This window comes from Crassostrea angulata, chromosome 5 (genome assembly GCF_025612915.1).
Source record: "Crassostrea angulata isolate pt1a10 chromosome 5, ASM2561291v2, whole genome shotgun sequence".
Lineage (NCBI taxonomy): Eukaryota > Metazoa > Mollusca > Bivalvia > Ostreida > Ostreidae > Magallana > Magallana angulata.
Window position 1 is genome coordinate 46625425 of NC_069115.1, and position 20690 is coordinate 46646114.

Sequence of the window (20690 nt, forward strand, 5' to 3'; positions counted from 1 at the left end):
ATAATTTACTTTTATCCACATTAATATCGACCCTTACCACCTTAACTAGTGCTGAATTTTACACGTTTTGATATTTATGGATTGGAACCCCCCTTTCCAATTTTGCTGGATCCGCCTCTGAATCGGACCAGTAATGCCTTGTTTTAATCGTCCCAGTAGTTCCCTGTAATTATGGTTTCCCATTTCACACTCTCACGAGAACAAGATAAAAGACTATGTACATGCATTGTAAATATACTGCCATCGTCGGAACCCACGGGTTTTCTAAGCAGTGTAACGGATAGAAAACCCGTGGGTTCCGACGATGATATACTGCTGACACAACGCAAAATCCATTTCATAAGACGAACGGAGTTATCGTCCTTTCGAGTGATGTCACAATGGATTTCTTACACATTGATCAGACAGAATTTTTCGGCGTCAGTAAATTTCGTTCATTTAATTTCGACCCAATGCATTTCCTCAATGTCGGTCGATCTCACTAGACTGGATACCATCTCGCGAGAATCAAAGTAGAACTTTTGAGAAAAGAGACAGACGACACTTGACTGACGTGAACGTTGACGTCACAATAAGGGGAAATTACTCTAAGTAGTAATTGTAAATCTGCTGAAATACAAATACCAAAATCTTCTCAAAATCTTGCAGAGCTAACGAATGGGGACATTTCTTCAAAGATAGGAAACAGCTGTAACTTGCTCTCATTTGGATGAATGCTCACATTTATTTTATTCACTATATTAATTTACGGTAATTTCCAGGAATGTTTTTTAAAAGGGGGCGTGGCAACATCATTAAAAAAAATCTTCGCAAGCAAAAAGAAAAAGAAATTCTCAAAATCAGGAAAATTCTAATCCGGGTGAAGAATTGGGGGTGCGTAGTACGCCTTTAGCTCTTTAGCTGCTCAATAGTGTCTTTATTTTCACTTCCATTTATTACATGCTCCCGGGGGATCCATTTTCCTTATATGATCAGCAATTTTTTTTTTACACGTAAATTTGATTTTTTTTAAACGGGGGACTCTGTGATAAGTCAGTTGTTTTTATGTAAGTTTAAGAAAAATGTCTGCTGCAAGAAAAGAGGAAATAAACTGTTATGTACATTATGTCAAAATCATTATTATTCAACACATTTTATCCGAGATAAATTCTATATATATAAATGGATAACAAAATCTTATGAATTATGAATAATGAAAATTTACTGGAAAAAATAGGCATGTTTATTTTATTCTGCATTCAAATTCATTTACTTTACGTCGCTACTTTTATTTTTATTGTTTTATCATAATTCAATCATTATTTTATCACATGCTGCGCTCGCCCCCAACGGTCGCACCGTAATACATATTAGTTTTTTAAAGATTTTTTAAATATTAAAATGTATTCTTATCTTTAATGTCTTTAAACCGACTTATTTTTTCATCGACTTAATGAATCCTCTCATCACTTCCGGTTTTTGTTGGCCGCTTATATCCACATGGTAATATACATGCCATGAATGATGAAAGATGAAAATATTGTTTCTGTGATGGTTTGTCTTTAATTGAACTGATTCTAAGAAAGTTATGATTATTTTAATTCTCTGTTGTCTTTAAATTATTTCTTAACTTTCAGAACTTTTTAATGTCGCATACTTTCTATTTAGAACCAGTACAGATGTTTCACAACATGTGATCAATACCAGCTGAAAACCTGTTGAACGGCGTTTTATTACATGTACACTGTAATTCATTTCATATCCACGGTGTATGAACCAGGTTTATAGAAATTTCTTTCACACAAAATGCCGGGACATAGTAGTAAAAAACAGTCTCAGAGAACCAAGGGAAATGCAAAGGTAACTTTATCTATCTTGTATATCTTGATGTTCCAAAATAATTAGTCAAATAAATAAACACTTAGTACAAACGAACCATAAGTATAAGGTTATAAAGCCCAATAAAGGTCATTGTAAGACTTGAATTTTTTTCTGAATAATGAAACTTACGAAATTCTTGACCTGTTGCATACATGCCAACTTTTGAAAATCTTCATGGGGGATTTTTCGCGAACGACATTTTTCATGTCTACAAATTCGCGACATTTAGTCGTAAAAATATAATTTGTGTTTTTTGTTGTTATAAGAATTTATTCCATATATCCAAACAAGCTAACAACTATAAAACAAAAAGGTTTATTCTTTAACAACAAATGTAAAACTTTCAACAAGCGTGCTTAAAATTCAGGTCCATGGTAAAAGAATCTGCAGCCAGGAAACATATGCTCTCTTTCTTAAGACAATGGCCTACAAAAAATATGATACATATGTATTATTAAATGCAGTGTTTGTCATACTGTTAATGTTATTATACAAATGGTTTACAATTATACAGTTAACAATTTATTGTACTAACCTTTATCTTGGTCCACATTTTTTCCAATGCAAAACGTTTGCATTCCGACTTCTGATTGACCTGAAGCGTGGATGCATTTACATGTATGCCATTCGCTGTAGCCACCATGGTTAACGCTAGAAAAATAGTTACGCTGAGCTTAATTTAATTCTTTAAACAGTTTAAAGACTAAAAAATTTTAAAGGAATTTTTAATCATAGTAAACTTTAAAGTGAAAATGTTTTTACTTACCATCACTCGGAAACATTTAGTGATTTACAAGCGATCGGTGCTGTCAGCATGGTCAGTTGCTTCATTCGTTCTTTATCTATAAAACAATTAACTTCGATCGCCTAGGTCGTTCTCTCTGTGTACAATACATGCCGATTAATTACTATCAACACACGCTCTCAGTTAACTCCAATTAACCTCCCAACACATGTTCACACATCCCAAATCACGACATGTGCCACAGGTAAACAATAATGGCAACCCTAAATCCCGATTTCTGATTGGCTGGCCAAACAGAAGTCGCGCGAGATATAAAATTCATGTCGGAAATCGGGATATCTTGTCGTAATATTTACGAAATCGGGATTTCTGTACAATTTACAAATCCCGATCGGGAAATCGGGATCGATGCTTCAAATCGGGAAAATCCCGACTAGATCGGGAAGGTTGGCATGTATGCTGTTGTGATTATTTTGGTCTCTAAAGTTAAGTTAGTGATGAGCATTTGTTTGAATGTATTAAAAAATCTAGATACATAAACAGAAATTCACAAATCATGAAACACTCTTCTTTCATTAAATTTATAACTATTTTCAGCCCTCCAGCAGTAGTGAAGCAGCCAAGCTTCTGCTCGAGGCTGGTACAGCTCCCACTGGATTCATTGGGTTCGGTTTCCAGACCGGTAGTCCAGGGTATGTACCGGTCAGTCAGAGCTTAGATGATGTAGACACAAGTCTGGATGCAGACATACGAATGGTTCTAAGAAAGCTCAGCAAAAAAGATGCTACTACAAAAGTTAAGGTACAAAAAAAAACAATCATTGAATTCATAAAGGATATGCTTGATTTTGTCAATTTCATTTTTACTCTGTTTTCTTCATAAGGTATAAAGAATTTGCAACAGATGCAGCATTACTTATTCATGACCAATAAAATATCCTTTAATAGGATTCAAAACTAAAAAATTATATAAAAACAATGTGAAATTATTCATAAACTTTAATATATGAATTTGTTTAACTCTAGATCTGAAGAACAGTTTTTTGCATATAAAACACAAAAGGTTAAAGCCATTTACTTTCCCCTATTCAATATCAATATGTTTCCAATGGATTTTTTCTCAATAAATAATGGCATATCTACACATTTTAGGCTCTACAAGAATTTAGCAGTCTGTGTAAAGAGAAAGATGAAGAGAGTGTAAAGGCTGTGCTCCCATTTTGGCCACGAATCTACAACAAAATGGCCATAGTAAGATTTGATTAATAGCGAGCGCAGCTCTGCGCGCCGGCTAGCGAAGCGAGCTCTTAAGAACCAGTGTGCGCGGGAAAAAGAACAAGCTTAACCTACAGTTCATCAAGCAAAAGTTTTTGTCTACGTCCCATAATGCTCTCTAATGTTTTCACCCGTGGTGCTATGCCAAAAATGGCTGACTTTTAACTTGTAATTTACGGTGTCGTAAAGTTTGAAGACACGTTTGAGTACCGCATATACTTTGGCGAGACTCAAAAGATTTGTTACATGCTTCCATACCTTCGTATTGAGTAAACAAACGTAAACAAAGATGAACAAAGTCATGGATGACGTCACAGTGCTCTCGCGCGATAAATTTAGAGGTGGATCAAACATCTGTAATGAGTGTACTTGAGTTAGCTATTTCAGTATAGACTGCGATACCTGCCTCATTGACGTATGATTTGTTTTTCATTTTTTTTAATATAGAGATTATATAAGAGCCATACTTTACTGTCATATCGATCCATTTTTTAGCTAATTGTGCATGTGTGTACAGTAAGTTTATGAGTAGGGAGGAAATAAACAATTAAGACATTTTGAACTAAATAAAAAGGAATAAAATGAAAAAATAAACAGTTAAAAAATGTATGTAGATATTGCATATCGTCAGACCATTTAATTTAAAACTAAGTGGGAAATTACACACTGATAAACAGGGACCTCTCTCTCTCTCTCTCTCTCTCTCTCTCTCAGGATAGGGGGTTGCGCTGTATGTATCATAACCATTAAAATTAGTACTTTTGGCATACCTATTGTAGAGCAATACTCTCTCAAAAATTCACACTAGGTTGACAATAATGCAAGGTATGTGTAATTCTTGCTGCGCTCGCCAGAACGGTAGCACCGTAAAACATATTATTTAGAAATATACCTTTTTTATCATGACTTCTTTGTATATAATTTAATTTCTGCTGTAGTAGTATTAAGTTGTCTTGATCTATGTCATCTGTGTTTGAAAATATTTATTTACCGTAGTTGTTTTATCATACGTGACTTCGAATATCTATACAAATGTCAATTATGGGTTTTCTTTTTGATCAAAGACAAATGTAACTATCTAGCTGCTACTATGTTTAGTCCAAAACCTAGACATTTACATTGTGTTTCATTATTATTAAGGATATAGACCACAGGGTAAGGGAGATGACCCAGACTTCCATGAACACATTGGTCCTGAGAATGAGAAAGAACCTAGCCCCCCACCTAAAGAGCTTGATGGGGGCGTGGCTGCTGAGTCAGTGTGATACCTACCCTACGGTAGCCTCTGCCGCCCAGCAAGCCTTCCAGACCGCCTTCCCTCCGGTCAAACAGGTGGATGCTCTGGTATTTTGTAAACAGGAATCTGCAGAGGTATATAATTCTCTTTAACTCTTTCCTTGGTCTAAATTATTCATGTTCCTTGTAATTGATGCTCTTTCACATTTATCTCTTTAAATAATTAAAAATCTTTGTAATATACATATACACGTGTGTTCCTCAAAGAGGACTTCATAATATAGTGGATTTAATTGACATTATATACTTTTAATTGGATTATAATTTCTCTTATCTGCTGTAAATAAAGTCCAGATTGTACTATTTTCTGTAGTGAGTGTACATGTATTTTAATTAATGCTCTGCCTTTTAAAATGGCAAATATTTATGTAGCTTTCTACATATGCAATATACATGAATTTTTCTGGTGTTGATTGAAATGTGAATATGTGCTGAATATTTCCTGAAGAATTGATTAATTGATAAGTTTTTATTGGTTTTATTCTGATTTTCAGTTTCTTATCGACAACATATTAAGACAGACCCCAACCTCATTAAGCGATCCGAAGTAAGAGTCCTTACACTACAACAACAATAACAAAATTAAGAGAATGATTTAAGATAAAAAAACATTTAATATTCAGTGTGAAGATAAGAGATTAGATGAATAAATATTGATTTTGTCTTATTGCAGTTTGCATTATCTAACATGGGATTGATTTAGATCTATATTTACTTGTAAATGGATATTATTTTATTTACTATTTTTAAGGACTACAGAAAAAGAAGACATGGAAAACAAATACAATAGGGTGATGACCTCATCGCTACTGGCCATCAGGAAACTACTGACCTCTCTCCCATCCAATCAAATCTCTTCTTTGTCGGAGACTATGGACAATCTACTAAAGGATCCCAAATTTTGGAAACATGGGAAATCACAAGTCATTAGTGTATGTTGTTTTTACTTTTCTCTATATACATTTATAGAAAACATATGTATTATTACATTATGGATTTCATTAAGTTACATATCTTTTTTTGAATGGGTAGATATCCATTTGATTTAAAATGAAGAGATAGGAGAGAATAAACACTGATGAAAAGTGATATATACAATTTGAATCACTCAGAATGTCATTACTAAGCCTTGAAAGTTTTCAAGTTCAGAAGATTTATACAAAAGGGTAAATGATGTGTAAAAGAAGCTTTGCCTTACTGTTTTACCTGTTCATCAAAGATAGGTGTCAAGTAAAAAAGACCAATTTTGATAAAGACTGATTTCTCTGGTTTAGGTTAGAGCCGCAGTTTATTCCTGCCTGGCGGGACTGTGTCAGACACTTCCTGACATCGCTACCCAGCATTCCAAGAAAGTGTCCACCCACATCCTGCACAACATTGATGAGACAGATGCAGTTATCTGCCCCTGTGTCTGGGAATCAGCTCTGTCCCTGGTCAGCTATGTGGATGTAAGTCTCGCACTACAGTGTATGTCTTTACCTTTGTAAATCTTGCAGTACTGTTTACTGTATACAGAGTTATTTTTGCCCCATGTTATTTTCGCCCTTCTTCACTTGCAAACAGTTTCACCTCCTTTTGGATTCACCCAGACAAAGTTATGTTTAAAAAGAGATAATTTGAGCCATTGCAATTCGCCCAGTCTAAAATTTGCCCATAAACAAGGAGGGCAAAAGGGGCAAAAATAAAACAAGTGCAAATATTTCCCTGTATACCTTATATCATTTCTGTAAGTTTAAGTCATTTTCTGCTGATAGAACTGGTACATGCTGAGGTGTAAATTAAGATAGTCAACCTTAATAAAGTTTGTTTATTAAAGAAAGCAAAATTTTCTGGGTCCCATTTAATTTCATCTCTAAGTACATGTATGTATACAGTCACATAGTTAATGTAAACAACCAAACTAACTGAATGTACACATGTATATGATAAATTATAGGTTTTGATAAAAGTTTCTTATTTTTTCATCTTGTATGTCCAAATGTTAAGTCACCATTTTCTGTTTGAAAGGACTGTTGGCAGCAAATAAATGTGGAGAAAGCATTCTGGCCCAAACTCAGGAAGTATCTAGAAAATGGTTGCTATGGGAATGCTTCATTGATGGGTGGTGATCTTCTGCCATTTCTCAGCAAAGTCCCTCAAACCTTGCTAGGAGAGAACAACAAGTTCTACATTGAGTTTTTCAACTACATGAAATCAGGGTAACTTTATTTTATTTCCATTTATTGATTTCAAACCAGTTAGATCTTTTTGTCTATATTTTTCATATTTCACTTATTTACAGACCGAACTATCATGTTTTAGGTGTGAATATGATTTTCTGACATTTAATATTTAGTCTGTAGCAAGTTTCTGAACCGTCAGTATTCATTTTTCATTAAAAAGATTTCTACAAGCCCAAGATATTACGCATGACTAAACTGAAAAAAAAAATGTTTATGGTTCACTGACTTTCAGATTAAGTAAGGAACAAGTGCAGTCTAGTGCAGGAGAATTAGGAGCTTTGGTGCGAGCGTACTTTGAATGTACTCAGTATGTGATTAATTCTACCCTCAAAACCAGCAAGGACAGAGGTTTTATAGAAATCATGATCTCTGATCAGGTAACCAATTTGTTTTATTATTTCACTTGACAAAAAAATTAATGTAAAGTTATATTTGTTGATATGAAAAACATAATGTTGACAACATATATAGCAATGTACCGGTAGTTATTAATGATAAATAAAATGTGTTATTCTCAATATTGTACAGCCAACAGTGGTCATTTCTTGAATGAATGAACACATGATTTAAAGTCTTGACAGATTTGAACAGGCTTATTTTTACAGATTGAAATGATTTTTTAAACAAAAGTCTTAGTTGGATTTGGAAAAATTTCTGTATTAATATATTTTCAAGAATTTTCTTTAGGTTATGGGAGTACTCAATGCCTCATTGTTTGAGGCCACATCAGCCCTCCATAAAACCTCCTTGTACAGCCTGATAGGAAATTTAATGATTGTCATGGAGACTGAGGCCAACTTTGAGGAGTTTGGAGACATTCTGTCCAACTTTTGGAAGGACTTTGGAAGTGGTGTGTCCGAGAGACTGGGATCAGGACTGTCCGAGGAGATGGGATACCTCACGGATAGATTGGTCCAGTTTGTCAGGTGTCTGATATACCCTGAGTGTAGTTTCAAGGCAAAAACTGAAGTGAAAGTCAAGGTGAAATTCGCTACTACAGAGACTCCAAGTATGGATTCCCTCTCTACCAGCAAGCCAGAGAGGAGAGAGTTAACACCTGGAGCAAAGAAGTTTGTGCATTTGATGACAATGAAATCTTTTGAGATGGCTCATAAAAGTCAGGATAAGCAAAATCTTCACCTGTTTGCAGCTTTAATTGAATTTTTTCCAGAGGAGGAGACCATTAAGGATATTATTGCAAGTTGTCATGGAGACATATCTACTGACCAATCACATTCGAGTTACTTTGTGTTTAATGTTTGTTTGCCATGGTTACACCAGTCTCAAGAGTTAAAAGACAGTGATTCTGGACAGTTGATAAATGTTATATGTAGCTTTATTCCTCTGCTTGAGACATCTGTGATAGACACATTGCTGAAGGAACTCTGCAAGGTTTGATATTATTGATTAGAAATTTTTCATAAACCAGATTATATTCAATTATCAAAACTTCTGAATCAGTAACTGCATCCTTATATTGATCAGTGATATACAAAGGAACATATATTAATAAAGAAAATATACTAGCATATACGTCACTGGACATACACTAACAAAGGATTATTTTGTGTTTTAGACAATAAGCAGTTTCTCAGTGTTCTACAGTCTGCTGGGTCAGCTAATAGTGAGGCAGTCTGTGGGGGTAGACAACTGGTTCCACAGCGATGTCCTCAGGGAGAAGGTCATGGCTGTGGCACACACAGTGTGTGAGGAGAGCCTGAGGAACACAGATGAGGACCACATACAACAGGGCTGGGATATCCTTACTCTGGTCCTCTCTGCTGGGATAGATAGAGGTGAGAAGGGTATCATATACATGTACAATGTATAATTATGAAATTTTTACATTGTGAAATGCTGCAGATTCCTAATTAAATGCAAGGAATTAGTATCCGCTAAAAATTACAAGAAGCACATCTCGGGGATTTTCAAATCTTGCTTTTATATTGCAATTTGATTATAATGACTTGACTCATGGAATTAAGGACTTAGTAAAATAAGGAAACTACAGTATTAGCATACAGTTGAACCGTTATATCTAAATATCTGTATTTCCAATCCCATGAGTTGGAAGTCCCAGCTTCTAGATGTACCTGGTAGTTGTAAACCTTCACTTTTTTAATACTGATAAGTTAACATAATTCCTCATATATCTCATTGTTTTGAATTTTGGCAATTTATTTAAAAGTGCATTATTTTGGTTCAAACTAAAATAAGAAAATGTTTTGGCTGTATTATTTGAAAGTATGTTTATGCTTTTGGGCTGAAAGTTTCGGCTATAACATATATGATTTTGTTAATAGTAATTTTGAATATAATTATATACATGTATTATTATAAATAACTTTAATCATCAAGTGAAGTGAACTTTTGCTTTTTGATCACTGTTAACAATGTGCTTTTTCCACTGTGACAGTGAAACCATCGACAATTCATGGAATTCTACAGACCATCCACAAGTCACTGCTTGACCTTGAACTAAAGAAGGACAAACAACAAGCAGATCTTGCAGTAAAATTTGTTGCCAAGGCAACCACAAGTTTTATACTGCATATAAAGGTAAAAAAATACTTAAATTTATTACAGTCAAACTTTGTTATCTTAACTAGATGGGACTGTTTGAAAACTTCGAGATATCCGAGTATTCGTGATATCAAGAGTAAAATACTTTAAAAAATAAGTGGTTGGGTCTTACAAATCACTTTGAGATATCAGTGTTGAAGATATCAAAGTCTGACTGTATGTAAATACTGTATACTTGTAAATGTAAAATTAACAACCTGAAGTAGTTTGAGAATGATCTTTTGAAAAATCATGTTTTACTTGTTGTTGTGGTACTACATGTACTATATTTCAGGTTCTTTTCTTAATAGATAACTGGAGATAGATTTAATATGCATATATTTAGGTACTGGGTTTTTCTTTTGATTAATTGGTTTTAATCTTATTCTGTGTTGAAGGACTCCAGCATGCTACACGCAGGAGAAGAATTGCTGCTGTCCTTGTTCACTATCTGCACTGATCCGTCCTTCCAAATATTGGGTACTCTTAACTTGTACACAGTCTAAACAGCTATTGGCATGGTGAATCATATCCATAAATATAAATTTTCAGTCCAGTATTGCATTTCAGAAAAATTACATTGTATGATTTGAAAAGAAATGTTAGTAAACAAAAGTAACTTTAGTATCAAGAATAAGACATAAATAACTTAAACTTTAATGAATAAAATGAATATCAGACGGTATGCATCTTATTTTAAAAAGATTCGACAAAGCAGGAAGCAGAAACAGCATGGACTTCTGGGATTGGTGCTGTTGTCAAGAAGACAGGGGGATATCTTACAGGAGACTCTATTCTATACAGATTCAAGGATGTTCTACACAAACAGCTTGTCAAAACTGAAAACATGGCATCGTAAGTCTGTGCTTTATAAAAAATCACATTAAATCACAATATTATGTTGCTATTAGAATACATGTATGCATCAAATGTTCAATGATCATGACATGAATACCAGTCATTGTTGTTAATACAGGTTATCAACATTGTATTATGAATTTTCTAGATTGATATTGCTTGTTGGTGTCTATACATGTACATATTAATGGGAGAACGTTTTTATTATCTATTATATATAGATTTCAGTGTTTATTCCACTCTGCTGAGAAATTACTGGATGTGATAAAGAGAAGTGTCCCAAGTGAAGATGCTGATGATGAGAACCCAGTAGTCACTGTGTACCTCAGTGAACTCTTTGTTAAAACTCAGCCAAACATGACAAAGTCGGTAAGCAAATACACATGTCAAATTATTTTGGATACTTAGATGGGATGCAAATTTTGGTTTTCCTCTGTTTCACTTTCAAAGTTCAAATTCACCACAGTGAAGGTTAAAATATAGATTTTAAATCATGGGGTTTTTCTGGACTTCATGCACAACCAAATAGATCTTAAAATGAGATTCTGTGTTTTTAAGGATTATTGATATCAGTTATACATGTATCAAAGAGTAACAAAGATCAAGAGCAATATGTATTATTTGTGAAATATTAAGCTAATCAACATCATATGTATATTTTGTTTATTTCTTTTTTCAGATGGCAGAATTCTGTTTTGCCAGTGGACGTCTATCATTCTGTGAGTTTCCTAACCGACCAGACAGCTTGCTCAATCTCATTCAGACTCTGTACACAACTCTCTTTAATACCGAGCTGTTGCTGATGTCGGCACATCGCTATGACAACCAGGAGATTTTACTCAGTGTGCTACAAAGCACATCCTTAGTGCAAGTGTACCAAGACATGGAGAAACGACTGGTATGGGACACAATTCTGTTACTGGTCTCTCTTGATTAAATTTATAAAATTGAAGATTTGGTAACAGGAATATAGTACAACCAGCACTTTTCCACAACAAACTCAATCTAATAACTATCTTTATTTGAACAAATTTATATATACATGTATAATTTTTTTATGTCTTCTTTTTTCTTTCCCACAATTAATTCAGTCTATATTTGAAATATTTATATACATGTATATTTGATATCTTTAATATTTATTTACATATGTATGTAAATGATAATGATAAAATTCAATTCAAACGCTGTTTTCAGCTGATCCGATTTACTGACACAATGAATGGAATAGATATCTTACAAGAGAAAATAAAACTCCTGGTACAGGGAATGCCAAGAGAAAAGAGGAATGCACACATAAACTACATCATGGACAGGTACTGATATAATGATAAATACCGTACATTTACTCCTATAGTAAATTGACTGCAGAAATCTTCTAAATAGTGGAATGACTTAAAAATGATCAAATTGTTGTACATGTAGCTGAGAAAGTTTCCTGATATATGTGAATTTAGTTTATTTAGTGGTTTCTCAATTGATAAAGCTCTGTGGTTTATTAATATGAGAGATGTTGAAAGGCAGAAAGTGACAATGAGATATTCTGGATCTCTTACAGGTGTACAGAGGATGGGTTGCTGAGTCTGTGTTTGAGTCAGGTCTTACCTGATGAATGGTCAAACTCTGAGGATCAAGTGGATGTTTACACCTTAATAGAGAGGTAAGTTACTTTAATACAAATAATAAGCTGATAAGCTCATAATAATTTTGAAAGCAAGGTAAACAATTATAGACATATTTGTGCTCTTTTAAATACATGTAATAGGTTAAGAACTTTTTTTATATACATGTACATGCAGTACATTTGTGTTTACAAGACATTGTTCACTGTACTTACGGAATCAAGAAATATTACTACTGTATGCAAATACATGGTACATGCCTACTTTTTACATTTACTTAATGTTCAGCTTTAAAGGAAAATTACAAATTTGCTGATAATTTTACAAAAATATAGCATGGTTAACTTGCACAGTTAACTATATTTAATATGTCATTATTGTGTGTTGCAGGTTCTCTGAGCTCACTGAGGCCAACATTCAGATTCTACAGACAGTGGCTCCTCATCTGAGTGTTAATGGTCTCACCTCCCTGGCAGAGGTGATGGTGGCCCGAATTATCAGCTGTGAAAGTCAAGATGTCATGGCAACCAATGGTAAATACAGGAAATGCGAGACAAAGAAATTTTATGTAGCTGAGTGTTTAACTGTTTACTCAAAATATACATGTACATGTAGAATTGCAAGATGGAGGGTTCATACATTCAAAACAGAAATACCATGTTGTTTGCTTTCCAATCATAACTAAGGTCATACATGTAATTCAAATGTGTTTAAGTCAAATTTTTGGAGAAAACCAGCTTTTGTTTTGTTTTAAAGACACTTTTATAAAGAGAGTTTCATAAAAACTCTTCCTTATTGGAAATATCACATTGAACTATATCGAAATGATTTACAAAGCAAAGGAATTTCCCAGTGACTATGAAAATACAAACTGGTGAAAATTCAATGAACTAGTAGTAATCCTAAATCAGTTTAATAAAAATGTTCAGATGTTATTTAGAGTTGTAATTTGACACATTCAGCTGTACATTTAAGGTGGAATATCAGCACTTGGAATCTTTAATGCAATACTGAGGTGTAAGGCAAACGAAGAAATATTAGAGTTTGGTGCAAGCGTCCTTACTCAGGTCATGACCTGGAAAGATCAGATGGATGACCTGCTGCTGTGTGAATGGTGGGTATTAGACTGAAGTGTGACTGTTATCCAATTGCAATCAGATATGGTCTTATAAGATTTTGTTGTGTAAAATTAAATGTTTAGATATTATTAAAAATAAATTTTTAAAGACAGAAATAAAAATGTGAAGATTTTGTGCCTCTGTAATAATGTTTAATGTTCTTCCAAACAAATTTATACTTGTTTAAGAAAAAAAGGTACACTTTTACTTTTAACTTAAAGTTAATTTTTTTTATTTAAATATTCGTTTATTTTTCTAGTAACCTGGCTGATGTGGCTGGAGTAAGGGTTCTTGCAAATGTAGAAATTGTCCGGTTCCTACAGAGGGCGGTGCAAAGTTTCCCCGAGAAACTATCAGACAAGGCCTGGGACTTCATACTATGTACAGCTGTCAGTCTTATACAGGTAGAGGGAGAGAATTATCATGGCTGGGTGGTCAACAAATTAGCTTCTGTAAATTCCTTATTTTACGCGAGTACTTAATTACACGATTTCACTGTTCTGTATAAGATAGCGAGAATATATAATCGCGATCACCAATGTTCTGCAAGAATTTACTATAGTTCAAAACTGTCTGAAAAATAAAAGCGAGATTTTAAAATCTGCGATTTTACGCGGAAATTAATTCTTCACGTTTAAATAGGAATCTACAGTGTCAGACCTGCCATAAAATTTAAGATATATCTTGGTTAGCTATAAAAAAGAAAGTTAAGAAAAAGTTTATATATTCAAGCTTTGAAATTTGAATGTTTTTCTATATCTTTATACAGAGATCTGCTAAACTTAATCTTGCTATTTAAAACTTGTTTCTCCAATAGCACCTGTCCAGTGCTTCATATATAATCCGTGATAATCTTTTTTAAGTTATAAAACTTTGGTGAATAACCCTGATGTTATAATTATGGAGAAAAAATCTTTGTTTACATTAATGTTGCATGTGTAAAGTTAACTTTAACAGACAAATGTTTTTGAAAGAAAAACTATAGGAAAGTAAAGTAATGTAATAATAGTGATAATATGAAATGTAAACTCGAATTAGATTTAAAAATTATTAAAAAACATTACATTAATATAGAATATCATTGAATTCTTTTCTTTATAGTCTGTAGATGAGAGTGAGTCGCAGCTGATGAGCTCTTTCCCGGTACAGGTATTCACCCTGTCTGTGTGTCAGCTGGTGTCAGAGGTCGCCCACACTGTGGAGGACGTGTTCCCAATCAGACAAGATGTCTGCCCCAAGAACCTGCTGACTGAGTGGGAGGAGTTCTTCAGCGAGGGGATATTTTCTTCACTGCTGCCACTGTTCCATAGACTAACTGGTGAGATATGCTGTTCATTTATATGCTACACCATACAACTATGCAACCAGCTAATGTTAAAAAGAATTTTGTGCTTCATATCTTATATAAAACTGATTCTGTTTTATAAATGTTTTGCTGTTTCACTGGTCTTCATAGTATTTTTTAAGATAAGCTTTGGAATAAAAATACATGTATTATGAATTATTTAAAGATATACATGTGCAGTATCATGTACATTTACTTATATTTAATACGGTTGTGGAAACTGATTGTACGAATTATACTTATTTTGTGGCCATATTGCTTACCATAACAGCTTACTTATTTTATATAAAGACAACATGAAGAAGAGGCCCCTGAAGGGAATCCTGGAGAGTTTACTGAGGGCTGTGGCCAGTGCCGCCTCCTACTGCCCCACGCAGCAGGTGCTTGCTCACAAGTTACCCGCCTACCTGATTGCAGACCAGTTGTCTCCCTTGCCAGACACTCTTCAGTCTCTCATTAACCACATCTCGCCACTGTTGATGTTCCCTCACAGAAGTGTGCAGATTGCGGCTTTCCATATTCTCAGAAGGTAAAGCAACAACCTCCTTGCAGAACTTTATCAATATGCAATTACAAGAATGGAGTATACCTTTCATCATTTTGGCTCTTTTTTTTAAAAAGTAAAACCGCAGCTGCAAAACAAGTTTTTAATCAATTTTATTGTTGTTGATCCCCGCCAAAAAATACACCTGATTAAAGAAGAGAATTAATGAAGCATGAAATGTAAAATATTGCTCTTTTTAAAATCTTTTACGACCACTTTGTATAATAAAATGCATATTTCACTATTTTAGAGTTATGCCAGAATTACCTGGTTATGACAAGGAGGAGACGAGTGATACAGAGGAGGAACAGACGTCAAAGTAAATGTCATTAATGTGTGCACATTACCATACTAAGTATATAATTCAGTGAGTAAATCTAAGTTCCAGTTGATAAGGAACTAGATGTGTACTGTGAATATAGATTGATGTAAATACAATGCAAATCTATGGAGGTGTATAAGTTAGAACTATATGTTTTATGTACATTTTAAAATTAAGTGGTAAACTAGGTATATGTACATTGTATGTACAGTGAATATATATAGTATAGGGAGAATAAATTATGCAGGAGATGGTAGAAATGCATTTTTTTTGGGGGGGGGGGGCTAGGGGAGGGATGACTATATACCTACAATATGAAGAGTGGACTTTTAACTGTGCTCACCTGAACTTGTACTTGTTTACAATGTTATTTACTTTAGTGTATACCATTACAGGAGTCCACCTGCCTGTCTGATGCAGATCATACAGAACAAACAGTCCACCACCCTGGCCACTGTGTTACTGGACCTCAGTATTGACCAGAAGTTTATTGTGGAGCCTTTCTCAGAGATTTATCAACATGTACTGGCATATCTGTTGTCATGGAAACTCCTACTGACCTCATTTAGGCATTCATCAGCAGAGGTATAAGAGGAAAACCCGCTTCCTCTAGTTAAAATTAGGAAATAGAACATCTGACTCTTCCGGGGATTATGAGTCGAAAGTGCATAGTGTAAATTTCTTCAAGACTGATTCTGAATGCTGAAAACCTTAATGATATATATCTATAGACTGATTTTGAACAATTCTTCTATATTTGACAGAAACATGATAAATTACTGTAAAGTTGTGGTAAATGATTTACTTTTTCATAATAATCACATAAAACTAGAAAATGAATTCCGTTTTATAAATTGCACATACATGACTGTATATAAGAATAAGGTTTTCACACTGTTTTGTTACTCTAAAATGATTGATTTATTTATTAAATATGACCAGTGTTTCTTGTATTAATTGATATTGAAATGTTAAAATTGAAGTAGAAATTATAGGAGACTCTTAAACAATTCTATGTGGTCAAATAAAACAATAGATGCAACATCATATGTGACTCTTTTTTCTATTTTTCTATAGTTAAGGTCCAAGTATGCGGCTTATCTACAAGAGAAGGGCTGCATTGACCAGTTTATGTCAGTAATTTTCCGGTTGATGCCAGAGATTCCATTCAACAAGGACAAAACTAACATATTTGAGAAAGCTTTCTGTCTTTATGCATCAGGTGAGATTATTGTTTGTCAGACAATGAATTAATTAGTAGCCAAAACTGTTACAGTTATTTTTATATAGGCAAGTAAAATACATTGTACCTATAGAGATTCATTTTTGGTATATCTTAACAACAAGCTCTGCATGTGTAAAACCATCCAAGCAAAATATAACAATCAAAGGTACAGTTCTGTGAATCATGACAATATTGTAACTAAAGTTTTCTATTTTTAAAACTTAAGAAAGGAAATTCTAAATGATCCAACTTGAAAGAAATTCTAAAAGGTCCAGAATAGAAAAAAATGTGTTTTTTCTTAAATTATGTTTATCTGAATAATTATTATCCTCCCATACCTTTCTGTAGGTGAGCCTGGTGTGTTAGAGGTGTGTGAGCTGGCCTGTAGTGTGTATAAGGACGCCCTCAAGAGGACCCCAGCCCTGGTACGACTGTGGTGGAAGGACCAGGACAGGAAATCTGTCAGTTACGTCGACAGGTAAAGATTGGTGTCATCATATATCGTATCCTACTATACCTTTTTGTAGGTGTTAGCTATGTCAACATACAGAGATTACATCATTGTCTATGTTTTATGACAGAAAAAATTAATATTTAAGTATTTCTGCACTATTGTTCAGGTGACTGCCGTGGCCTGTTGGCCTATTCTTACTACAAGAGTAATTATATAGGCATGTTGATTGGTAGAGGGCAGTTGCTATTTTTGATTACTATAAGCTGCAAATGCTTCTGTATTGCAAAAATATTTCAGATTTACCAGTAAATATGTCAGCCCTGTTTTGTGTACAGAGGAGATTTCTTCCCTGGATACAATAGACAAGAAGGATGTGAATTTCACTGTAAGTGACAACATGGAAAATAGTACTTTCAATGCAGTTCTAACAACTTTTTACATTAAGAGTTCTGAAAGGATGTCCAATCTAGAAATTATTTGCTGTAAGCTACACATATACATGTACGAGAAGTTAAAAAAAAATTGACAGATCGCATCAGACAGCTATCAAAACAAAAGAAACAGTACATTAATTTTAAAAAGCTTGTGTTCAAAATTCGAAGTATGTCATATTAGAAAGGTATTAGATTTGCCAGTTTTTACAGTAATTTGCCTAGTTTCTTAATCTACTGTAATTTGTGATTTGATGAATGTCATGAAGATTCATATGTAGATAAACATGATAAAGATTTGATAACTATAAATTTATACAACTATGTAAGTCTTCCTTCATTTACCAACAGGTAAAGACCCGGCCCTCCACCCGTGAAGTGGTGGCAATCCATACCCTGGAAGAGGTGTGTATTGAGGTGGTCATCACCCTCCCTCAGAACTACCCCCTGGGAAACATCACTGTGTCAAGTGAGAAGAAAGTGGGAGTGACCGCCCAGCAGTGGGACAAGTGGCTGCTGCAACTCAACATATTCCTACAGCACCAGGTACAATGGAGAGAGAGAGAGAGAGAGAGAGAGAGAGAGAGAGAATAACGGTATACTATACTTTTAATTTATATATTTATATAATTATATACAAAGCTCTGGCAAGATTTTATGTCTTTTTGTATAATCTGAGTGTCTATTACCTTAAAGGATGATAAAAGTCACACTGTAGATGTTAAGTAGAAGTTTGAAGGAATAGATGTATGAGCTACATGTGTCTAAGAGTTGGTTGTTCGTTAATTTGTACAGAATGGCAGCATCATGGATGGACTGAGGATATGGAGGAGGAACATAGACAAGAGGTTTGAGGGGGTGGATGACTGTATGATCTGTTTCTCCGTGCTTCATGGCACAAACTTCCAGCTGCCTCGGCTGTCGTGCAGGACCTGCAAGAAGAAGTTCCACTCAGCCTGTCTGGTAAGTCAGGAGTTGTCTCTCTTGAGCTGTACCACACAATATTTTTATTGGGAACATGCGCGGATCAAGAAATTTTTTCCAGCGGAATCCAGATGGTTATTTGATTTTGTCAAGAGGGGTGCGGGGTTCTGAGAAATATTTTTGATAATTTTATAATGTAATTTAAAGGAATTTGAATTTTGCAAAGGGAAGGAGGGGGGGGGGGGGGGGGTCCCTCTAGATCCGAGCATGGGGAAGATTGAGCTTGTTTTTGCATTTGTTTATTGCTTTTTTGTGATGAGGATAAGGAGATTAGGATGCATGGAAGATCAAATAGGAATCTATTTGTTTAATTTATCTATTCGATCCATCCTATATGTAGATTAGTTACATGATTCACAGTAATCGTAGTATGTTGTCTTGCCTTTCAGTACAAATGGTTTCAGACAAGCCACAACTCGACCTGTCCATTGTGTAGAAATCTGTTCTAGTCGCAAAACAATTGCTGTGTTTGAAATAGTCATTGGATCTAACATTTATTTATTATAAAGATACCTGTGTTAATCATCAGACAGACACTGGATATAAAAAGAGATCCTCTGTTATAGAGGGAACATGGTACATATCATTTGTCAAAAAGTTTATAAACAGAAGAATTTTACAAATTCAAAAAGAGTACATAGCAAACAAAATTTTAATCTATTGTATTGTTCAATACAAAATTGAATATAATATTATTTTAAATTTTACAATAATAAATTATCTGAGAAAGTTGACTTTATTTGTTTGAGTTTTATATACGTTATGGTTTTGTGTTCCATTAATTGTTTTGTTGTTGATTCATTGTTTAATAATTGTAAAATCCGTTTTATTAATTCAAACAAAGAAATATCTCTGTCAGATAAATTGTAAGGAGATGTTATACATAATTTGAGAAAACATGAGAAAATAAGATTTTAAATGTGTTGTAATAGGTTAGAAGTAGAGGACTTGAACTGTATAAGTAAAACTGGTTTTAGGAATGGATATCCACCTCAGACATTAGCTTGACCTTATATTTTCTGACTCTGGTGATGTCCTCCAAAAAGAAACTTCTTAAAACTTTATTTGATTTTAAAGGTAAATAATACACGTTTTAAAAAGTTCTTGAGATTCAGTATTGGAATTGTGAATTGGAAAACTATCTACCCTGAATATTTTTTCTTCTCAATTTTTATTAGAATTACTCTTAGCTTTTGAATACATATTTAGACAAGTATCACATAACCCATTAATTCTTCTTTTGATCTTCTCAACCTTATTATGTGGCGTATACAGTAATATTTTTGTAAATATAGTGCACAGAATACAATATAACGTTTGTGATGATAAGTTTAACGTAATATATTTTGAGGGCGAGAAATCAAGTAATTCTGTTTTGAAATCTCACTCTCTCTAAAAACACGCGGAAAATTGAGCAATACAAGAATGTAATGTACAAAAAAGTATTGAAATGTACATTTACGTACCTCGATATTTAGGTGTTAATAGCGTGTACTTTTATTGTATACTCCGATACAGATATTGGTTAATAGAACTATTTTAACAGGAGCTTGGACTTTGGGTAGTTGTGTCAAACAGCAATGTGACGTAGGCCTGTCTATTTCATTGCTGGCCACTCAACCATGGCTCTTTGAAATCGACAAGATTTGTCTGGCTTTTGAGCTAAGACTACGCAATCGGTGCATATTTCGCTTGAAAACACGTCATTTTTAACTTGTTTTGACGCAAGAAAAAGATAGTTACGTTCAACCGAAAGTCCAAGGACTTGTTAAAATGGTTCTATGTTCATCATGCATTGGAAGATAAACATTTTTTTTTAGAACTTCAT

The 20690-nt window shown here is 34.0% G+C and overlaps 1 protein-coding gene and 1 long non-coding RNA gene across 4 annotated transcripts; one reads left to right on the forward strand and one right to left on the reverse strand.

Moving 5' to 3' along the window:
- Positions 1-1464: 1464 nt before the first annotated feature.
- Positions 1465-20254, forward strand: LOC128184138 (E3 ubiquitin-protein ligase listerin-like). Of its 3 annotated transcripts, none has more exons than XM_052853487.1 (32): positions 1465-1533; positions 1648-1839; positions 3203-3406; positions 3757-3855; positions 5020-5250; positions 5670-5722; positions 5927-6107; positions 6450-6623; positions 7183-7373; positions 7630-7774; positions 8085-8789; positions 8974-9193; positions 9814-9956; positions 10358-10439; positions 10664-10814; positions 11039-11186; positions 11497-11715; positions 12015-12133; positions 12376-12477; positions 12830-12972; positions 13415-13553; positions 13817-13961; positions 14659-14875; positions 15194-15431; positions 15697-15765; positions 16164-16353; positions 16846-16990; positions 17342-17471; positions 17745-17832; positions 18230-18424; positions 18674-18841; positions 19252-20254. In XM_052853487.1, the coding sequence occupies exons 2-32, from the start codon at positions 1786-1788 to the stop codon at positions 19309-19311; spliced, it is 5148 nt and encodes a 1715-aa protein (XP_052709447.1). In that variant the 5' UTR covers positions 1465-1533; positions 1648-1785; the 3' UTR covers positions 19312-20254. The 3 variants fall into 3 exon arrangements, with proteins under 3 accessions (XP_052709447.1, XP_052709448.1, XP_052709446.1); XM_052853488.1 differs by having other exon boundaries at positions 1466-1482; XM_052853486.1 differs by having other exon boundaries at positions 1467-1482; positions 1617-1839.
- Positions 2160-3059, reverse strand: LOC128184141 (uncharacterized). The gene is made up of 3 exons (XR_008243698.1): positions 2627-3059; positions 2396-2511; positions 2160-2286 (listed from the first exon to the last, which is right to left on the reverse strand). It is a non-coding gene; the product is annotated as an uncharacterized LOC128184141 (long non-coding RNA).
- Positions 20255-20690: the final 436 nt, after the last annotated feature.

Excerpts from the sequence above, each read along its gene's own strand:
- LOC128184138 (XM_052853487.1), top strand. The coding sequence starts at position 1,786 with ATGCCGGGACATAGTAGTAAAAAACAGTCTCAGAGAACCAAGGGAAAT. Across the intron at positions 17,472-17,744 it reads TCTGTCAGTTACGTCGACAG|ATTTACCAGTAAATATGTCA; the intron begins GTAAAGATTGGT and ends AAAATATTTCAG. Across the intron at positions 18,842-19,251 it reads AGTTCCACTCAGCCTGTCTG|TACAAATGGTTTCAGACAAG; the intron begins GTAAGTCAGGAG and ends CTTGCCTTTCAG.